Raw genomic sequence first — 22,883 nt, forward strand, 5'->3', positions numbered from 1 at the left:
CATTCTTGGCATTGACCTCCGCTGCTACCTGTTCCCAATAGCATCAAGTCTGGAGGCCTTTCTGCCTCTTGGCTGATGCAGGATGTTTCTCCTTCTTTCCAGCTCTTCCATTCCATGTCTAAAACCCATGGTGCTCACAATCTCGCATGTTCATCCATCACTTAAAGTATCACAGCTAAGGTCAATTTATGATCTTTGTGACTCTTCCAGTCACAATGTACCTTCCCTTTAAGAGGTGCAGACTGCCTTTAAGTAGCACGAGCCACTTGTGATATTGGGACTCCTACTGATGTATGCAGCCAATGGAGAGCACTGGTAATGCTGGATGCATGCAGAAATCATGGAAAAAAAGCAGGCAACACCAATTTAATGTGCTGCCTGCAATGCAATGAATGGTTGTGTGTTACAGCAGGTTGCATATAGTGATCCCTATGCCCCTTTTTCAGCAGTTAGTCAATTTCTCACCCACTCTGTCCTGACAGATTGAAGATTGTATCTTTTCTCCAAAGTGTGTGATGCTGGAGGTGAAATTTCTCACAAATAAGCAAAGGATGGATAACAATCTATGTATCGCTCAGCATTGTCAAGCCAAATTTCAACACCTTGCTGACATATGTCCACCTTTTGACACCATTTATTGGATTTCTGAAATATCTTCACCACTTCACTTTCGTGCAAGTTACTGATTAAGTTCAGATAAATGCTGTGAAGGCATACAGCAAGCTAACTTCCTCTGTTAATGAAGGATGTTAAACCTCAAATCCTATATCTAACAATGAAATCACCGGAAGTCATTCCATCAGTTCTTCTGTACCGCCTTCCAAATGTGTCAGGTTGCAGATACTGCATTAACTGATTGCTTTCCATACTTTCCATATGGCAGTGGGTTGTCCTATCCATTGGAGATGTTTGACCACAGTGTATCAATGTCTGAAGGGCCTTATATGTGTAAAGTGGGCTTTTTGGCACCACTTTGTCTCATTAGTACCCACTTCATGCACTTCACAGCTGGATGGACCCAACTTTTTTATGATTTGGGAAAGGGTTAATGGTTGAGTCGCTAGTGTTCAGATTTGTTCTTTAGAATCATTTAGGAAGCCATTCGTCCCATTGTGCCTCTGCTGGCTGTTTGAAAGAGCTATCCAATTAGACTCGCTCTCCTGTTCTTTCCCCATAACCCTGTGATTGCTTTTTCTTTTTCAAGCCTCTCCAATTTGCTGATAAGCATCTGACCTCATTTATATAGTGCAGAGGTTAGATCGGTTTTGTTGAAGAGCTAACAGAATGGATTACATGGTCCCCTTCTGTGTTGCAATTCTATGAATCAACAATTAAACGTGTCTGTTGCTGCAAGTGTGTTAAAAGGATAAATGAGAAAAAAATAAAGGTGACTTGACACAACCACACTGTTAAGAGCAAATTAATTCCATTGAAAAAAATATACACAGGGGAGTGAATTGATGGGGATTTTCCAGTGACAATAACCACACGAGATCACAGAACTAGAAGCATCATCTCTATCCCAAGGTGAGATTCTTGCTTTCATTTAAGTACTTGTTTTTTTATGTATCAAAACCTGTGGAGTCCATGAAGACTGTCTTCATGACTAAGCATTTGGCTTTGCACCTTTTCAACCTCCCTTTGATTGCACTTGGAACTAGTCGTTTTTGTCAGTGTATTTAGTATGATTGATGTGTGATCTCCACACTTTACCCAGCAACAAATCTAATGTAATTATTTCTAAGTGATCATCATGTTCAATAGAACATACACATCACCCTCCCCCAATAAATTCCCTTTACATTAATTCAGTTCCTTTAATCCTATAAACCTCAGAACACTGTCAGCTGTGGCTCAGTCGTAGCAATCTTGCCCCTGAATCAGGGGGTTGTGAGATCAAGCCCCACTTCAGGGAGCGGAGCACATAAGTAATGGGGATACTCCAGTACAGTATTGAGTGAGTGCTACACTGGATGATGTTAAATTGAGGCCGTGCCTGCCCTCTCAAGTGAATGTAAAAGATTCCGTGACACCATTTGGAAGAAGAGCAGGGGAGTTCTTCTGGTGTCCTGATCAATATTTATCCCTCAACCAACATTATTACAACAGGATATCTGGTCATTTATTGCTCTAATGGGACCTTAGTCATGGAGTTATACAGCACAGAAACAGGCCCTTCAGCCCATCCTGTTCGTGCCGGCCATCAAGCACCTATCTATTCCAATCCCATTTTCCAGCACTTGGCCCATAGCCCTGTATGCTATGGCATTTCAAGTGCTCATCTAAATACTTAAGTGTTTTGAGGGTTCCTGCTTCTACCACCCCCTCAGGCAGTGTGTTCTAGATTCCAACCACCCTCTGGGTGAAAAATTTTTTCCTCAAATTCCCTCTAAACCTCCTGCCTCTTACCTTAAATCTATGGCCCCTGGTTACTGACACCATCACTAAGGGGAAAAGTTTCTTCCTATCTATGCCCCTCATAGTTCTGTATACCTCTATCAGGTCCCCCCTCAGCCTTTTCTGCTCTAAGCAAAACAACCCTAGCCTATCCAGTCTCTCTTCATAGCTGAAATGCTCCAGCCCAGGCAACATCCTGGTGAATCTCCTCTGCACACTTTCCAGTGCAATCACATCCTTCCTATAGTGTGGCGACCAGAACTGCACACAGTACTCCAGCTGTGGTCTAACTAGTGTTTTATACAACTCCAACATAAACTCCCTGCTCTTATATTCTATGCCTCAGCTAATAAAAGCAAGTATCCTATATGCCTCCTTAACCACCTAATCCACTTGTGCTGCTGCCTTCAGGGACTTATGGACATGTGCACCAAGATCCCTCTGATCCTCTGTACTTCCTAGGGTCCTACCATTCACTGTGTATTCCCTTGCCGTGTTAGTCCTCCCAAAATGCATCACCTCACACTTCTCAGGATTAAATTCCATTTGCCACTGCTCTGCCCATTTTACCACCCATCTATATCATCCTGTAATCTAAAGCTTTCCTCCTCACTATTTACAACACCACCAATTTTCATGTCATCTGCAAACTTACTGACCATACCTCCTATATTCACGTCTAAATCATTAACGTACACTACAAACAGCAAGGGTCCCAGCACCAATCCCTGCATTAAACCACTCATCACAGGCTTCCAATTGCAAAACCAACCTTCGGCCATCGCTCTCTGCCTCCTGCCACTAAGCCAATTTTGAATCCAATTTGCCAAATTGCCCTGGATCCCATGGGCTCTTACCTTCTTGACCAGTCTCCCATGCGAGACCTTGTCAAAAGCCTTACTGAAGTCCATGTAGACTACATCAACTACACTACCCTCATCTACACTAGTCGCCTCCTCGAAAAATTCAAATTAATTCAATTGCTGTGCACTTTCCTACACTATAGCAGTGACTACACTTCCAAAAGTACTTCCTTGGTTGTAAAGCATTTTGGAAAATTCTGAGGTCAAGCAAGACGTTATATAAATGCAAGTCTTTTTTTAACTGCACATTCCGACTGTGTCACGGCTGCAATTCCCACATTACTCAGCCTCGAGTCCTCTCTGAGTCAGACCGATAAGTTTAACACTGAAGTTGGACCCATACCCTAAAACTGGGTGGTTCCAATTTCACGGGCCACAGCAAGACCCAAAAAAAGCCCAGGATGGGGTTAAGTGCAAAGTCTCCTCTTGCTGGGCCTTCTTGGGAAGTGTAGTTTAATAGGGAGGTGGTTTGGGGGAGGGGAGACAGGAACTGCAACTGCAGCCCAGCAATGAGAGAGAGAGGGGCGGAGACAGCGGGCTCGCTACTTTGTATCCAAAAGAGGAAATCCGGGGCGGGAGTCAGCTGGCCAGTGACGTCAACGCCGGGCGGTGCCTATATATGGGCAATGACGTCAGCGCGGAATGTGGGGGGTGTCCTGTCGGCGCGAGACAGGGAGACAGGGCTGCGGCAATTGGGCGACACAGGCTCTTGCTGCAGGAATAAGGCAACAATTTAGATAGTTCAGCATCGTATTATATACGCGTGTATAATATACACAGCTAGCCAAAATGGTAGACCGCGAGCAGCTAGTGCAGAAAGCCAGGCTGGCTGAGCAAGCCGAACGATACGATGATATGGCAGCAGCAATGAAATCGGTATGTTCTTTGTGACTTATTTTCACCGCCTTCCTCCATTCATTTATTTATCTCTACTCTTGCGTTTATTTCTTCCACCCCCGCCCCCTCTCTCCATCCCAGCCCTTCTTCCCGTGCCTCTCTGTGTCACTGGGCGATGCCGCAAAGCGATGACCTGTTTGCAATGAATGGACGAGGTCTCAGCGCATTGTTTGGCATTTAAATTTTCTTTCTAGGCCCCACGGTGGGAGGCGGCTGACCTGGAATTTTTTTTTTGATGCTGTGCTGGTGGGAGCAAGGAAAAAAAGAGTTTTTAATAGGAATGTCTAGTTTAGCTTCTTAATTCATAAGTCAGTGGGCTGATTTGTAATATCCAATCCTGCACGAAGGAGATGGTGGTTGAATTGTAAAGTGAATGTCTGGGTCAATTCATATTGCTTTTGAGATCGAACAGGTGATATGCCTGTAATTTTTGACCCGACACAAAAAGAACTGCGGATAATCCCGGGCTGGGGCGGTGCCTTTGAGAGCAATTTCTCGCCCAACTCGGCGCTTTCTTCAGTGTTCCATCGATCGAGTCTCTTCCTTCCCGCGGTGTCAGCTGAAATGTAGCAGAATGAAATGGCTTTAAACAGCTCCCCTTACTATTAACCCCACCACCCCCGTTCAGTGATATCCCTTAAACCCCCACCCGTTAAACCCGTGTATGGTTTAGACAGCTGGAAATTGACATCAGGCTGAAATTGACATCTCCCTCCCTCTGAGTGACCCTCACTCGGATCCTCGTGGAGCCCCTCTTTCCGCACCCCCCCCCCCCTTTCACCCCTTGCACTCAAAAGGTTCTGTGTCTGACCCGCAAAAATAAAGGGGGGGGGGGAGGGAGTGGCGGAGGCACTTTCTCCCTCCCCTCCCCAGACCTCTGGAATGCAATGCTGTCTGCCCCCGGGAAGCCTATCTGCTTCAAACAGGGAACAAAGCAATTCTGGGAGGCAGCAATTCGAGAAGATTCTGCCAGTGTCACGCTGCAGGCATGCTAATTCCTAAGGAAATGTACCAAGGTGAAGAGAGATCCCCACCCCCCGTCCCGCTTTTTCCTAGACAGCAGTGGCTGTGGCAGGCTGGTGGGCTGGTCGCCTTTCAAAATGAAGCAAGCGCTGGAAGACGCGTTACCATTTTTTTGGGCGTTAGGAGTGGCGCAGTCTTTGCTCCGCATGCCAATGCCTTTATTGCAGCATTTGTTCCTTTTGCCTGTATTATGTTAGGTACGCCCATTACCCCCCCCACCCCCCAAAGGCCGCATTGACACCGCTTTCTGTGCTGTCATTGACATTTCCCTCTGAAAAAGGAAGTTATAACAGCCATTCAATCCAGGAGTGGCAATGGGCTGAATATATTCCAATTTGGTGAATATTTGCTAAAGTGGATGATTCTGTGTAACAATGCTGTTGTGTCTATTCCGAAAGAGAGGCGCCTAATGTATGGTCTCGAACATGAACATGGTCAGAGTCTCTGCATTATCAGCTCACTGTTAAACCAGTAAATGTTCCCAACGCCCTGTACTCGGATTAGATGTCGGTGTAATTTACAATGTCTCAGCTATCTGATTTTTGTCATTCTATTTCCTTATCCTTCGCTTGGCATCAAGTTCAGACAAGAGGGTTGTGTTCAGCACGTGGGTGGGTGTGCACCCAGAGCCCAGCCAGTTATAACTCTGCGCCAGCCGGCTCCCACCCCAGGCTGGCCGGGTACCCCTGAGTTTGAGCATCAGTCAGGTTTGAAACCAACGAATCCAAGACTTTTTTTTTTGGGGAGGGGGTGGTGAGAGATTTCTGAATGGTACCACATTTCTGCGTTTATTGAATTGCAGGCACGTTTTTATGCAAATATAAGAAGCATGTTTTTTTTTTCTGATCTGATAACACTGACCTTTCAGCAGCCACCACTGTCTTTTCAAATGTGTCCTTATGAACTGGATAGTCCTCTGGGAACCTCTGCAATTTCAGTGGAAGAGTACAGACTCTAAGCTCTGTCTAACTGGCCACCCCATCAGATGGACACTTAATGCCACATGTGAAGTCTCTGAGATTCCCAACAGGAATTTGTGCTGTTACCACCTCCTCCTCCTTCCATCCTTTTCCCATTAAACTGCTGACCACCCAACTTCCCTTCCTGGCTTCCATGTTGCCTGATATTGGTAAGGGTACCTTCTCAGCTACTGTGCCCCTCTCTTTCAAATCTGCCCTCACCGCCCCTTTTCCTGAAAACAAACCCTTTGCCCCTCCGTCCTTGCAAACTATTGCCCCATCTCCAACCTCCCTTTCTGCTCAAGTCCTTGAATGAGCTGTCGCCTCCCAAGTCTCTGTCCATCTTTCCCGGAACTCCCATGCTTGAATCCCTTAAGTCACATTTCTGCTTCTGTCAGTGTTGAAATGCCTCTTATCAAAGTCACATGACATCCCATGTAACCATGACAAAGATACATGATTCCCTCTTCAACCTTCTCAACTTCTCTGTAGCCTTGCACACAGTTGACCACACCGCCCTCCTCCAGCACCTCTCCACTATTGGGTGGGACTGCTCTAACCTGGGTCCATTCTCATCTAATTGTAGCCAGAGACTCACTTGCAATGGCTTCTCTTTCTGTCCCTCAAGGATCTGTCCTTGGCCCCTTTCTATTTTTCACCTGCATCCTGCCCTTAGTAACATCTGAAAACATTGCGTCAGTTTTCACATGTACACCGACAATGCCCAGCTCTATCTCACCACCACCTTTCTCGACTCCTCCACTGTTAAATTTATCAGCATATTTATCTGACATCCAGTAATGGATGAGCAGAAACTTTTCTCCAATTAAGTACTGAAAAGACCAAAGCTATTGTCTTCAGTCCCCAGCTCTGTTATCCAGCTCCTTTTTATCCTTTCTCTGGCAACTGTCTGAAGCTTAACCGGACTGTTCACAACCTTGGTGTTGTCTTTGTCCCTGAGATAAGCTCCCAACCACAAATCTGCACTTTGCTGAGACCACTGATTTCCATCACTGTAACATTGCCCAACTCTACTCCTACCTCAGCTCATCTCCTGCTGAAACCCTCCTTCATGGTTTTGTTACCTCCAGAAGTGACTATTTAGCTCACCTCCCACGTTCCACCCTCCATGAAGTTCAGTCATCAAAAATTCTGCCTGTGTCTTAACTCGCACTGAGTCCTGTTCACCCATCACCCTTGCGCTCGCTGACCTACATTGGCTCCTGGTGAAGCAATTCCTCGATTATAAAATTCTCATTCTTTTCAAATCTCTCCATGGCCCTCCCCGTCCCTATCTCTAATCTCCTGCAACTGTCTCAGATATCTGCACTCCTCATTCTGATCTCTTGACCATCTTAAATTTTAATCACTCCACTGGCAGCTGTACCTTCAGCTGCTAAGGCCATATCTCTGGAATTCCCCCGTTAAACCTCTCTGCCTCTCTTGTTCTCTTCCCTCATTTTTAAGATGCTCTTTGGTCAAGCTCTTGGTTATTTGCCCTAACACCTCCTTATGTGGTTTGGTATCGAATATTTGCAGAAAATAAGAGCAGCAGTAGGCCATTCAGCCCTTCAAGCCTGGTCTGCCACTCAGTAAGATCATGGCTGATCTGATTGTGGCCTCCACTTCTCTCTCCTTCCTGCCTGCTTCCCATGACCCTTAACCCCTATGTAGATCAAAAATCTGTCCAACTCAGTTTTGAATATATTCAATGACCCAGCCTCCACTGCTCTCTGGGGAAGAGAATTCCAAAGATTAATGACCCTCTGAGAAAATAAATTCCTCTTCATCTGTCTTAAATGGGAGACCCCTTATTTTTAAGCACTGCCACCTAGTTCTAGATTCTGCCACGAGGGAAAACATCCTCTCAACTTCTACCCTGTCAAGCCTCATCAGAATTTTATGATTCAATAAGATCACCTCTTATTCTTCCAAACTCTAATGAGTATAGGCCCAACCTGCTCAATCTTTCCTCATAAGCAATTGCTTCACCCCAGGAATCAACTTTATGAACCTTTCCTAAAGTGCCTCCTCAAGTAAAGTGACTAAAATTGTACACAGTACTCCAGGTGTGGTCTCACCATTGCCCTGTACAGTTGTAGCAAGACTTCCTTACTTTTATACCCCATTTCCCCTGCAATAAAAGCCAACATTTCATTTGCCTTCCTAATTACTTGCTGTGCCTGTGTGCTAATATTGTGATTAGTGTACAAGGACACCCAGATCCCTCTGTACTCCAGCATTCTGTCGTCTATCTCCATTTAAATCATGGTCTGCTTTTCTATTCCTGCCATGTTGGATAACCTCATTATATGCCATCTGCCATTTCGTTTGCCACTCGTTTAACCTATCTGTATCCCTTTGCAGATTCTGTTTCCTTTTTTGTACTGTCAGCAAATTTGGCTACAGTACATTCTGCCCCTTCATCCAAATCATTAATTTGGATTGTATCAAGTTGAGGCCCCGAAACTGATCCCTGTGGCACTCCACTAATTGCAGTGTGCCAAACTGCAGTTGACCCATTAATCCTGACTCTCTTTTCTGTTAGTTAGCCAATTCTCTATCTATGCTAATATATTGCCCCCAATACCATGAACTCTTGTCTAGTAATCTTTTGTGTGGAAACTTATTGGATGTCTTTTGGCAATCTAAATACACTACATCTACTGGTTCCCCTTTCTCCACTCTTTGTTACTTCCTGAAAGAACTTTAAGCATGATTTCCCTTTCATAAAACCATGTTGACTCTGCTTGATTGCATTATGATTTTCTTAATGTCCTGCTTCTACCTCCTTAATTCCAGCAATTTCCCAGTGGCAGTTGTTAGGCTAACTGGCCTTTGGTTTCTGCTTTCTGCCTCCCTCATTTTTTAAATAGTGGCATTACATTTGCAGTTTACCAGTCTGCTGGAACCTTTCTAGAATCCAGGGAAGTTTGGAAGGTTACAAGCAATGCATCCACTATCTCTGCAGCCTCTTCTTTTAAGACATTAAGATGCAAGCCATCAGGTCTAAGGTATTTGTCAGCCTTTGTCATAAGTTCCTGTCCTTTGAAAGTTTAATTGAATGTAGTGCAGTCAGGTTTCTCGCAAGCAATGTTTCTGATTACCCAGGCAATGGAAATGGATTTGAAAGAACTGCCAAATGGATTCAGTAGAATTTGGCTGCTTTTTTTTGCTTGGAATAGCCTGGGGAGATAATTTTGAGATGTATCTTAGTTATCCCTAGAGATGCAATTTCAAATTTAGACAGAGATGGTGGTGGTGTGGTTGGATTAGTAATCCAGAATAATGCCCTGAAGGCACGGGTGCAAATCCCACCATGGCAGAGGGTGGAATTTGAGTTATAAAATCTGGAGTTGAAAGCTGGTCTTAGTAAAGGCAACCATGAAACTATCATCGATTGTTGTAAAAACACATCTGGTTCATTAATGTCCTTTTAGGGAAGGAAATCTACTGTCCTTATGTGTGACTCCAGACCCGCAGCAGTGTGGTTGACTCTTAACTGCCCTCTGAAATGACCTAGCAAGCTACTTGGTTCAAGAGCAATTGGGAATGGCCAACAAATGCTGGCCTTGTCGGTGCCCACATCCCATGAAAATAAATTTTTTAAAATCAGCTTCTCAATTCCTTTAAATTACACTTTTAGATTTAAGATTTTCTAATAGTTTAAATATACTGGATATAAGATTGCAGAAACCAGCTTGTCTTTAAAACTCTTCCTTACATGTAAAATGCACAGGGAAGTGTACATATGACGATTGGGTTCTTTAATCGTCCAGTATAAATCACAAGTTTAGAAAGTGTGCCTATGGCGACACTGTTTTAGTTATGTACATTAATTGTAATTGAAAATTCCTTGCGCACACATACGTACTTCATACACACATTATACGTACTTAAACTTCTCTGCCCATTCAGTAAGCAATGAAATAAAGCATTTGACGATCAAAAAAACACACACAATCTCTGCTTTTCACCTTGCCACTTTACTAGCAAACACACACAAGTACAGTTCAAAGTTGGCTGCAAATATGAGTATTGAGTTCATATGACCAACAATGGGGTCTATTACTCATTTTTCATTTGCTAATCAAAAATGCAATTAGTCACGTCTGGATTTCCCAGCCTTCCACATGGGACTAGTGGCTAACATATTGAACTACACTAGTTTAAATAGTGCTAACAAAGAAAAGGTGAAAGTACGTGTGATGTTGGTAATTGTTATAAAGTGGCACGTTTGTTCCCATGTCAAAATGATTACTTTATGGCACAGGCTGCCCATTCAAATGATTGTCATTATGACTAGTAACCCATGTTTCAACCATGCACATTGGAAGCGAGAGATGATGTTTAGTGTATTGAACAGCCTGCGCTCTCTGCAAGTTATCTTGTTTGTATTGAATAGCTCTAGATTGCTGTTTCTTGTGATAAATGGAGGGTACGACAGCAGAGTGGCTATGTTACTGGACTAGTAATCTACAAGTCTGGACTAATGATCCACTCCCCCACCACCTTCTCCAGGGTATTTAGGGATGGGCAACAAATGCTGATCTTGCCAGCTACACACATCCCATGAAAGAAAAAAAAGACATGCTCAAATCCCACCATAGCAGCAGAGGGAATTTAAATTCAATTAGATAAAATCTAGATTTAAAAAGCTAGTATTAGTACTGGATTGTCGCAAATACCCATCTGGTTACCTAATGCTGTTTAAGGAAGGAAATCTGCCAGCATTAACTGGTCTGGTCTTTGTGTGACTCCAAACCAACAGCAATGTGATCTGCTTTTAACTACCCTCCGAAATGGTCTAGCAAGCCACTCCAGTTGTATTCATGAAGCTGGGCAATAAAAGCTAGCCCATGAAATAATTTTAAAATGGTGACCTTGAAAATAATATTTTTTTAAAGTCTAATGGTATCAAGAAGATAGTTCAGCATCCGTTCCTCAGTTGGGTCAGTCTGAAATGTCCCATTTAATACCAGCTCTGTGAATATTTCTTTTAGTTTTTCATAGTCTTCAACCCACTTATGATGTTTTTAAATGTGGTTCAGAATTCTGCCAACTGCTGTTGCCAGTCACCAATGTTGGATTGTGATTAGTTTAGCAAATGAGTGGTAAAACCATAAGGCAAAGTACAGAGTGGATTCCCACAGGCACAGTGATCATTTGAATGAATCACAGTACGACCACACCCCAATATGAATCATTGGAGGAAGTGGGAGGAAAGAAGAATAATCTTAGTGTTTGAAAATGGTGCCTTATAACACATCTGGCAATGGACTTCACAGCTTTTTCTGGTCTTCAAGGGCAAAATATGTATTGTCTTGTAGTTGGAGTTAAAAGGGCATCCTACCAAAATGCTTGTATAAAGGAAATGCTGTGGATGCTGGAAAATCTGAAGAGCAAATGCTGGATGACATTCAACAGGCCTGGCAGCACATGGGGAGAGAGTGAGTTAACGTTTCAGTCTGGCCTTTCTAAGTAAGTACTGAGTGAGGTAAAGGGGAGATGTTGGGGGAAAAAGAACAAAAGGGAAGCTCTGTGATAGGGTGGAAGGCAGGAATGATTAAATGATGGAAGGGAGCTTTCATGGCCCAGCCTCCACTGCTTGTTAGAGAAGAGAATTCTAAAAAACCCTTTTAGAGAAGAAATTCTTCCTTGTCTTCATCTTAAATGGGAGACCCCTTATTTTGAAACTGTGCCCCCCTGGTTCTAGATTCCTCCATGAGGAAACATCTTCTCAGTATCGACTCTGTCAAGCTCCCTCAGAATCTGACCTTTCAGTAAGATCACCTCATCCTTCTAAACTCCAATGAGTATATTCCCAACTTTCTCAACCTTCCCTGATGAGACAACCCCCTCATTCCATGAGTCAGCCTAGTGAACCTTCTCTGAATTGCCTCCATTACATAGTAATGTATGTCCCTCAAGTAAGGGAAACAAAACTAAACTGAACACCATATTCCAGGAGCAGTCTCACCAATGTGCTGTACAGTTGCAGCAAGAATTCCCTACTTTTATACTCCATCCCCCTTGCAATAAAGGCTAACATTCCATTTGCCTTCCTAATTACTTGCTGTAGCTGAATGCTGATTGTTTGTAATTCATGTAAAAGAACATCCATATCCCTCTGTAACGCAACATTCTGTAAGGAACAAGAAAAGAAACACAAGATGTGTACACAGAGGAGGTGTAAATGGTTACAGCAGATTAGAGGAGAGAAATATGAAAATCTGGCAAAAAGGTGACTTGTGACCCAGGAATGTGGCAAAGGACCGTAGACCAGGGGAGTGTGTTCTATCCTGCCATTTTTATTTAAAGTACATGTCTGTCTATAACTAGGCGGAGAATAGAGATAAATAACATATAATACCATATATCTAAACTCTCTGGAGATACATCCCCTGGAACTGTAGTATTACCCTAGTTAACTTTACATATTATTGAGCAAGAAAGAACTGAATGGAATTGTTGAGGACTTTGGAATATCAGCCTTGCAATGCATTAGAATGAAGGAAAACCTGACCGTCATCTACTTTACTGATTCTTTTTTCTCTCTCTGTCGGAAGACGGGTGGCACTGACACTAGCAGAGGCTCCAGCCTCTCCTGACAGGGAAATTGATGAAGATCTCCTCTACCCATACTCCTGTGCTCCTTACCTGGGCTTTCCATAGCCATATTGGTATTTAGCCTGGAGCAGACATTTCTAACATGGGGAGGAAGCAGAGACTGAGGACAGTTTGTTGGCTTGTCAGGTTGACTATTTAAGATGGTCTTTAAAGACTAGTCGCTGACATTATTTTGGATGATATAACAGAGTGACACCTCTCCTCGTGTCTTGCTGTTTTCTGGTGCTCATTCAGCATGTTCCACTGGTGTATGTGATTTGCCCCTTTTAGTAAAGAGTAAAACAAAGGATTGTGCCTCTCATTATTGATTGTAGTGACAGATGGCAAGCTTGCAAGGACCACTTCTCATGGTGGCACTTCTACATTTCCTAGTAGATGTCTCTAGCTGAAGATTGCAAGTCTTTTGAATATTTCTCATGCTACTACAATAATAACTGGCTGCTTGAAGTGTTCCTATGATGGGGTCTCTCTTCACCTTTCCTAGCAATGTCTTGTGCTGGGTATTTTGATTTTCTGTTTCAGGACTGCAGAAAATGGGTTTGTAAAGCTTGATTAACTATATGGTATTGTCTAACTTTGCCTCTGCAAAATGCCTAGCCTACAACGAGGGAAGGCTAGGAAGGGAGTTTCCTAGGGTCACACCAGGACATGTTTAACTGCTCAACAGCGGCATTAATGGAGCCATGGGACCAGGCTTGCTAAACTGACACTCGAGTGCGTAACCCAGGAAGTGCTGCATTTGGATGAACCATTAGATGTCTGTCTGCGTTGCCTTATTCCCATTGATTCTGTTGGATCCCACAACAGTGTTGGAAGACTAGCAGGGAGTTTTCCTGGTGTTCTGACTAACCTTGCTCTGCCCACTCACTGCCACCAAATAAGGGTTAATTAGACTCCCATCACCTCAGTTCTATTGTGGGTATAATCTTGCTGGGTGCAAAATTGCTGCTGTGTTCTCCAGCCTAATAAGAGGAACTCCACTGTAAACTAGTTAATCGTGAGTGAAGCCATTAGTGGGGTTTGAGAGCACAAATAAGGTGACGCAAAAGCAAGTATTGCTTCCAGGATTAAGAAAGGTATAATGCAAGGGAAATAGTTGTGACCAGATTGCTCTCTGAAAGAAACACCAACTGCAGCTAGTTTCCTTCACCTTACATTTTTTTAAAAAGTTGCCGTCATTTGATTACGGAACAGGGAAGTGATGAGAAGCAGTGGTTTCCTTGATTGGTTTTCTAGTGCCTTGCATCCAATGATGAACAGTCTGATGTGTTCCCATGTTACTACTTGTCAGATGGCGATGTATTTAAAATTGCTACTACTGGAGGCTCTGACACCCCAGTAAAAGGGATTCTGCCTTGAATCATCTTTTAGCTTTTAGCCAAGTAATATGAAACCCTTAAAAGGAAAAACAATGTTAAGCAACTCAGCCGTGTATTTTTTAAGTGCGATTATGGGCTGTTTGGCTTTCCTCTTAACATTGCTGCAGGAAATTGGGAGCAGGTGGCAATTGCAAGTGAACCAGCCCAGTTTCCATTAAATGGCTGAGACACCATTGGGTGCTGGATATCACTTGGCAGTAATGAGATGGTGAAAGATGTCAGACCCTGAACATTGAGCGTCTACCTGCTCCCGATTCCCAGTTAGTAAAAATGAAGCTTCAAGTTCTCCCTCGGCAAAAAACCTGTCATTTCCCAGTTTAACCATGGCAGGGTTGCTGCTGCTCGACTTGTGTTGTCGCCATTGGAAAAGAAAACCCACATTTTATCTCTGAGTAGAAATTACTTGGATGATGAGCTTCAATTATCATCGGATTCATTCCTGGAAATGCATGGCAAGTCAACCAACATCCAAAAGAAAACAAATGGATTGACATTTTTGGGTGGGACATTTCAGCAGAGCCTAATTCTTGCTTCTATTCCAGATTTTGTGGCATTCAGTATTCTTTTCCCCTACAAATAATTCATTAGCTGTTCGCCAAAGAATAACAAGAATGTGAGACTGTTGATGTCCTTTTTGAAAGTTGATTTTTTCATTTTAAATAGCCTGTTAATTTGAGCTTTCATTCATGGGCTGAGTTTTAGCTTTGTGAATAAAATGCAATGATTGATGCAATCATCAATAAACTTAACTTATAAACTAAATAACTTAAACTTAATCCTAAAAGTCTGTCTGAGTTAATAGTGCTATAATAATGGAATAATATTTATTCATTGCATCAGGCTACAGCTGCTGTTGCTTGGATCCTGCCCATGTGTCACATGAACTGTAAGAATCAGTGAAAGACTGTTCTGGAAAGCTTTTTTTTTTCCATAGAGAATAGTGAAGGTGTGGTAGAAAGATAGTTCCTCATGGCACTTGCTTGCTCTGGTCATATCTGCTTTGAAGCCTTTAAAGTGGATGTCTATGATTGTCTAGTTGTCCGGCTCCATGGACTATCATAATGGCATCCGTCCACCTTGGGAAATGACAGACTGCCCAGGGTGTATGTCACTTCTGGATTGAACATTGTCTGTTGTGACTGAGGTGGATTTGAGTGTGACAGTCCCTTCCATTACTGGCACAGATGCCCCAAGGTCGCCTGATGTTTTTTTTCCTTGCGGTGGGCTCTCTTCTGCCATCTGGTCATTTTTGTCCTCTGCTTTTTCCACTCCCTCCCTGACTGTGTCCAGACACTCTGGTCAGCAGCGAGGACTTCCTGTGCAGCGCCTTCGATCCCGGTCAACCTGAAGTCTTGCTTGTGGATATCCTCGTATCGCAGACATGGGTGGCCTGTTGGTCTCGCTCCAATAGCATGCAAGCTCGCCATAGAGAATGTCTTTGGGGATGCAGCCGTCATCTCTTCGGCTCACACGACCCAGCCAATGGAGTCGCTGCTGACACGAGGGCAAACATGATGGGGATTCATGGAATAGAGGAATGTGACATTGAGCCCCTCCAGCCTGATCTGCCATTCAATGGAATTATGGCTGATCTGTGACCTGACTCCATATATCTGCCTTTACCCCATATCCCTTAATACCTTTGATTATCAAAAAAATCTCATCTCAGTTTTAAAATTGGAAATTGATGCTAGAGCAATTATTTGTAAAGAGTTTCAAATCTCTATCAACTTTTGTGTTTTAGAATTGTTTCCTAATTTCACTCCTGAAAGATTTGGCTTGAGTTTTTAGAATTTTTTTTGCAGAAAAATATACTTTATTAATAAAATATCTGAAAGAACATTACGAAACATTTCAAAATGGCCATCACAAAAAATGCAATCAGATTCACATTTCCCACATGGATCATGAGGTGCTTCAATACAATCAATGAATATTAGTCATTTCAATATGGTCATTACAGACAACTCCAATACCATTGCACTATCAACACACATCATGTTGCACTCTGAGGTGCTTCAATACAACTATGATACATTTAGTTTTCACTACATACATTCATTGAGTTGTACAGCCCAAGGAGTCTATACAATTCCGAACCCCTCGGTGCACTATGGCAGAAAGGTCTTAGAGAGCGACCTTCCCCATTGCGCCTTTGCGGTGGCTGCCCCAACCTTTAATGCGTCCCTCAGCACGTAGTCCTGGACCTTGGAATGTTCCAGTCTGCAATACACAGTCGGGGACAACTCTTTGCACTGGAAGACCAACAAGTTTCGAGCAGACCAAAGAGCGTCTTTCACCGAGTTGATGATCCTTCTGCTGCAGATTGATGTTTGTCTCGATATGTCCCCCTGGGAACAGCCCGTAGAGTACGGAGTCCTGTGTCACAGAACTACTTGGGATGAACCTCGACAAAAAGCACTGCATCTCTCTCCAGACCTTCTTTCTAAAAGCACATTCCACAAGGAGGTGAACAACAATCTCTTTCCCACAACAGTCATCTCGAGGGCAGCATGCAGAGGGGGTGAGACTCCTAGCGTGTAGGAAGGATCTGACGGAGGGCCTTTCTCACCACCAGCCAAGCTACATCTTGATGCTTGTTGGAAAGCTCTGGTGATGAGGCATTCTGCCAAATGACTTTGACAGTCTGCTCAGGGAACCATCCGACAGGATCCACCATCTCCTTTGAGTTTTTAGAATTCCACTGATCATCGGTTAATTTACCCATTAACAGATTTGTTCAGCTTACTGTGGACAGGCTGTCTCTGTCTCATCTTATTGCATTGAAGTCAGCCTTGCCTAAACCTAGAACCTTAGGAGCTGTTTCACATTTCTCCCTTTGAATCAACAGTGTTGATAATATTATGATCACCATTTGATAAATGTTCATGTACCATTAAGCTGTTAATTAAATCTGGCTCATTACCATATATAATATAGCATGCATCCTATTGGCTTTAGGACTTATTGCAGAAAACCATCCTGGACCTCCTTGGGAATTTACTTTCTGACTGGCTAGTCTGTTTATTCCAATCAATACGAAAGTTAAAATCCATCATTAAAACCATTCTGCCGTTGCTACATGCTTGTCCAATCTCTGTATTTATTACATCTACCACTTCACAGCTACTACCAGGGACCTATACACAGCTCACACTATAACTTAAATCCTTTTCTGATTTCTTAATGTTGACATAAACCCATAAGTTTCCACTGCCTGTGCTATTCCAGAAAGTCAGTTTGGTAAAAGGTAGAACTGGAGCCAATCTTTACACATTTTTATATATATTTAGAGTTACACTTTTTACAAGCATACACCACCTAACACCAACAAACACAATTTTAGTGTGTGTCTATACCTCTTATAAACCAACCTTTAAGTTTGTCAGTCAAGAGGAATGAAATGCCCCGTTGGAAAGGAACATCACTAACCCACCGTAACAAAACCCCAGAACTTTAGATGAAATTTAACAAGTCAAAGTAAAGGAACATTCCCAGGAGTGATGATGCCATTTAGTCTCCCCTGTGCCCATTTGTCACAGAAGGGAGTTTATTCCACTTTTTGAAGAGTAACTCTTTCGAGTTATCAACAGTCACAGATTGTAACTCTTTCGAGTACATTCACAGTTCTTGGTTTCCAGGAGTGGGACATGAACCCACAACCCTCTGATTCAAAGGCGAGGGTGCTATGAACTGAGCCACAGCTGACACCTCCAAGGGAGTTTATTTATATGGGGCTCAAGTGAAAGTTCAATTAATGCTCACCACCTGCATACATTTAAACATAATCAATATACAATTAACATTACCTGGTTACCTCTTTATTATATACTCTCACATCAAAATGATTTCCTTCTTAATTGCTAAGGCCACTCCTTACCCTGGACTATTTTTCCTGCCTTTCCTGTAGACATTATTATCTGGTTTATTTAGTTTCCAGTCCTGACAATTTGACAGCCATGTCTCGGTAATGTTCACCATATACCCCATCATGTTGAATTTGCACCTGCAATTCATTCAATTTGTTCCTTATATGTGCATTAGTATAAAGAATGGTTGGGCTAAATGCCCTAAATTGTTCTTCTGCTTCAAAGTTGTTCTTATGTATTTCTTATTTTTCCCCCTCCTGATTTAATTACTTTATATCTTCAAAAAAGATCCAGTGCAAATTTTACAAGGAAAAGCAACGATAAAACAGTTAATCCCATGTTTCAGGATTGATCCGCCTTTTCTATCGTTTTCTTTTCCTTTTCAGTCAGTTCAATCTCTGCAGCTTTTTACTATCGTGCATGAAAACACTATCTTAATTTAGCATTTGAAATGTCATGGAGGCAGACATGGTGGTAATTTAAAAGACATGTTGACATTTCTGTTTCAAACGTCGTGGCCTGGCAGATCACTGGGCTTGACCTTTTTACTGCAGTACTCTCCTTGGATCTCCTTCCACCAACTTGTTTTGGAGAGCAAGCCAAAGAGAAAGCGTTACTAGTTGGGACTGAATGTAACTGAAGGAAGGGACTGGAAGATGAAAGCTGCCTCTGGTCCAACAAACAGCAATTTGGGAAATAAAAACAATTGGCATAGACCATTGATGACCTTTTTTTATTTCTTACAGCAATAGGGACTGATTAACGTATTGTTTTTTATTTTTCCAGGTTGAACATTAGGAACAAAAAAAGACCACTCAGCCCATCAAACATGTTTCACCATTCAATTAGGTCATGGTTGATGTGTACCTCAAATCCACTTAACTGTCTTTGCTTCATATCTCTTGATAAGCTTACCCAGTGAAAATCGATCAGTCTTGAAACCTCTTGTTCCAACATCCACAGCCTTTTGGGGGTTAGAGCAGGGGGTGGGGTGGTGGTGGTGGTGTGTTGGTAGTGAGGGGAGAGGAGAGAGTGTTCCAGCTTTCTATTACTCTTTGTGGAAAAAGTGCTTCCTTATTTCAGGTCTGAATGGCATCACGTTATCTCTTTCTTGCTTTCCCCTACCAGAGGAATGGTTTCTATCTTAGTGAATCCTTTTAACATATTGGGCACCTTGGTGGCCAGGTCACCCCTCCATTTTCTCTAGTTAACGGAGTACAGGCCAAATGAACATTTCATTCCCATCAACCTTCAGTCCTAAATATTTGAACTTTCTCTTTAATCCAATTTGATCTGTCTCCACTCAGCTACTGTAGTTTTCTTCCTCGAGCAAGGTCAGGAGAGAGGACAGATACTCATTTGGACATGCTACGAATAAACTTCTTGACTCTAATGCATTTTATACTACAATCATCGTCCTACTCTTCCACCATTCAAACTCTGGGTTAGGCTAGGATAAAGGTGTTTGAAGCAGAGATGGGCACACCATAGTGTGTATGCCATGTTACCTGAGAAAATGCTCAAGCTATAAATGGAATTGAAATCTGATTAAATCTCTCAAAATTGGCTAAAACTAGCATTCAAGTTTGTAAGGACCATACACCTTAATCTCTGCCTTTTAATCTGGTTTTCCATAATCACCTGGGTGTTTAGATTGGTTTGTAAAATACAACAATGATTTAACATGGCTTGTACACAGTTTGAAGGAGTGTTTGACTTTCAAATAAATCAAAGCTCATTCAAACTTGTTCTAATTTGCTGATTGACAGGACAACCAAGCAACTGCACTATCATCATGGTACCCAGAGTCTAGATCCTGCAAAGAGCAATCTGGTGGGGTTGTTCAAGCTGATGTTCCAGTAAAATGTGCTTAGACAATCTGTCCTGCTTGCAGATAGGAATATATGAAATATAACAACCAAATTGGCTGTAAATTTGGCAATTGGTTAACAAATCTTTTTTTGCAAGAGGGTCTGCATTGTGTGAAACCTGTATCTTGTTTGACTTGAGTTCTCAGTAGTCTGAGTATTAAATGCACAAAAAAGATTCTTTGCACGGGCCAGTCCCTCGAGGGGAAGAGTTCTCTTGCCCTTCCAAGATTAGAGCAGAATTGTATTTGAGTCAGCTTTGTATTTCTGAATGGTAAAGAGCTTATTCGAAGGTTCAGCCTTCAAGCAAAGCAGTTGGTCCTCCAACTTCTGGGGGAGTTGCAGAGGATTTAGTTTGGATTGCTTAGTTATTCCCTGAAGATGTAATGATGGATCACTGTTTCTCTTGGCCCCACTGAGCAACTGATGCCAAGTGATCACTTTAAGCCAATTGTGAATTGGCTTGATGCTCAGAGGTTGTGACAAACCAGGAGTTGCACTGGCTGACATCCACTTAGAATTGAAATCACAGGCACAAGTTGGTACAATGTTGTGACAGTGGAAAGCTATCTTTTGGAATAGATGTATTGTGTGACAGGTTGATCACTTGTGTGCAGTTACTTCTATGTTTTTAGTAAAGTGTAAAATATCTTGATAACCATCAGTGGTTTCTCCACATCTGTGACCCATTCAGATGGGTAAAACAATGTACAGTCTGTTTGCATATTTCTATCTTTAATGGTGGATGTCATCGGCGCTCTAGGTTTCTCTATCAGCTTGCACAATTAGGGACCGTTGATTTTTATTTTGTGACGTGTAAGGGTGGATACTGTGCACCAATGCGGATGGGTCATTATAAAAGGTGCCCACATAGATCCTGACCTGTCTTAACATGCAGGATTCTTCAGGCAGATGAAACACCTGCCCAAAGCAGGCAGCGTCCGTGTGAGTTTAAGCAAATCAGGTCCTGATGGATTGAATTTTAGCTAGGGCCTGAGTGTGGAAGTCCTGGTTTGTAGACCAAAGAGACCCTCTGAGGGCCAGAAGGAGCAAATGTGTGATCTCAAAACTCCATAAAGAAAGTTGCCATTCCCTGTCCTGGACACGCTCTCTTCCCCTCCCCCACAGCTCCTAAGAGACCTCACTGAATAGCCTCCAGTGACTACTCATAATTCCAGTGAATTCTCCCTTAGTGCTGGCTCAAAATTCCTCTCCTGCCCATTAGCCAGCTATTTTCTGCCTGTTTTGAGCAAACAGCTGACCCATGGCACACACATAAGGCTCAGCATTTACCTCAGGCATGAAATATAGGCCAGCAAGTGTGTTTCACTTGCCCCAGACCCTATTCCCCTGAAACTGTCACAGGATTATATCAACCCAATAGTGTCAGTTAAGCTATAGAACATCATGGTGATTGTTTATCAATACTGCCACTAGGCTTATTTAGAATAGCTGTGGGCTTCCAATGGCATGATGAGCTGGCTGATGCACTGTTTTATAAGGGCAAGAACTTTTGCCCCATTTGTGCACAAATGTGTTCTGCTAAGATAGAGATTTGATATGTTAGGATAACGAAGCCAAGCTATGAAGTAAATAGGCTCAGTTTATTCAATCAGGGAAAGGTCAGTTGAAGCACCATGTGTTTTGAGAATTAATTTATTCTGCAGTAAGCTGTTGGAATGTATTGTCCGAAAGGATGGTGAAGCAGATTCGATAGTAATTTTTAAAAGGAAATTGCAAATGTTTCCATTTTTACATTTGTTAGGGCTATGGGGAAAGTGCAGGGGAGTGGAATCAGCTCTTTCAAAAAGCTGGCACTGGTACAGTGGGCTGAATGGCCACCTGTCTTGCCTGATTCTAACTACAACCACCAGTGAAAGCCTTTCAGCCACAAATAATCACCCTTCTGTTATACAACTCAAAATATCCTTTTCGGACTCTGTCCAAGTTTGGAATGTCTTTTCACAGTACAGCTGGACACTCTATGAAAGTTTTACATATCTGATCATGCTTTACTAAAATTTTTGTACCAGCATTCTGTCTTAAGTGCTTCTGCCATCTTATTCACTTAAATGTTGGTGTATCAATGAATTGTGCATCTCTTGGCTATTATTACAAGTCTTGTTGGGCAGTGTAACCATCCAAAGGTCTACAGGGGAAGACTTGCGAGCATGGATCTCAATCAGGACCATCACCTGACCTGGATGAAGTGTTGCAGAAAGTTTACATAGGAACAAGTGCATAGCTTTCTAACTTTTGATTAAAGTGAATCACTTTCCATAAGGTGTGAGGCATCGTAATGTTATTCTGATGTCCTAATCTATTTTTTTGGACAGTCAGATATGGTATTGTAATAATGACAACTTTTTCCTGAAGAAAAAAGATACCGTCCATCTCTACCTCCCTCTTTCTGAAGATATTGATAGTTGCCCTCACACAAGAAACTATATTCTATCGAAAACCTGAGCAATTGATGTTTATTGTCCAGTTCTGAGATCAGGAACACTGATACATTAGTGGTAAATAATTAGCCATAGTTCATGAAGGCCCATAGGCATCTCTCCATTCGAGAGGGAATAACCCAGGTGTAATATACCAGGCAATACATTTGCTTAATATATTGCTGTCACTCTACGTCCCAATGCGCATTGTTCGTTTAGAGGCATTTGGAGAAATACAGAAAAAAATATCCCTTTTTATAATCAATGCTCACCAGCTACAGTATAACCAGTTGGTTTCATTTTTAACTAATTTCTTCCAATATAATACTATTTTTAATTTCAGCTCTAAACACTTTTTTTGTATCCTCACGTTCTTCTATTGGAGAACAGTGTGAAGTAGCAGAAGGATTTGTAGGCTGCTTAATGCTCTGACAGGCTGTGACAATGAACTCTTTCATAACCATCTTTTATAAAAGATGACAGAGTGGTTGATGTGAGAGTTTTATGGGCTTCCACAGAGCATTCAACGAGAGTGGGACACCCACATCGACTAGATG

At 42.5% G+C, this 22,883-nt stretch overlaps 1 protein-coding gene across 1 annotated transcript in view; it reads left to right on the top strand.

Annotated features, from left to right (window-relative positions):
• The first annotated feature begins 3,894 nt into the window (after positions 1-3,894).
• Positions 3,895-22,883, top strand: part of LOC144684639 (14-3-3 protein gamma-B) — a 70,390-nt gene continuing 51,401 nt past the window's right edge. The window contains exon 1 of the mRNA XM_078548701.1: positions 3,895-4,136. Within this exon, the coding sequence (XP_078404827.1) occupies positions 4,050-4,136 (87 nt within the window). The 5' untranslated portion in view covers positions 3,895-4,049. The remainder of the gene's footprint in view (positions 4,137-22,883) is intronic.

Source organism: Cetorhinus maximus, chromosome 9, assembly GCF_964194155.1.
Source record: "Cetorhinus maximus chromosome 9, sCetMax3.hap1.1, whole genome shotgun sequence".
Classification (NCBI taxonomy): Eukaryota; Metazoa; Chordata; class Chondrichthyes; order Lamniformes; family Cetorhinidae; genus Cetorhinus; species Cetorhinus maximus.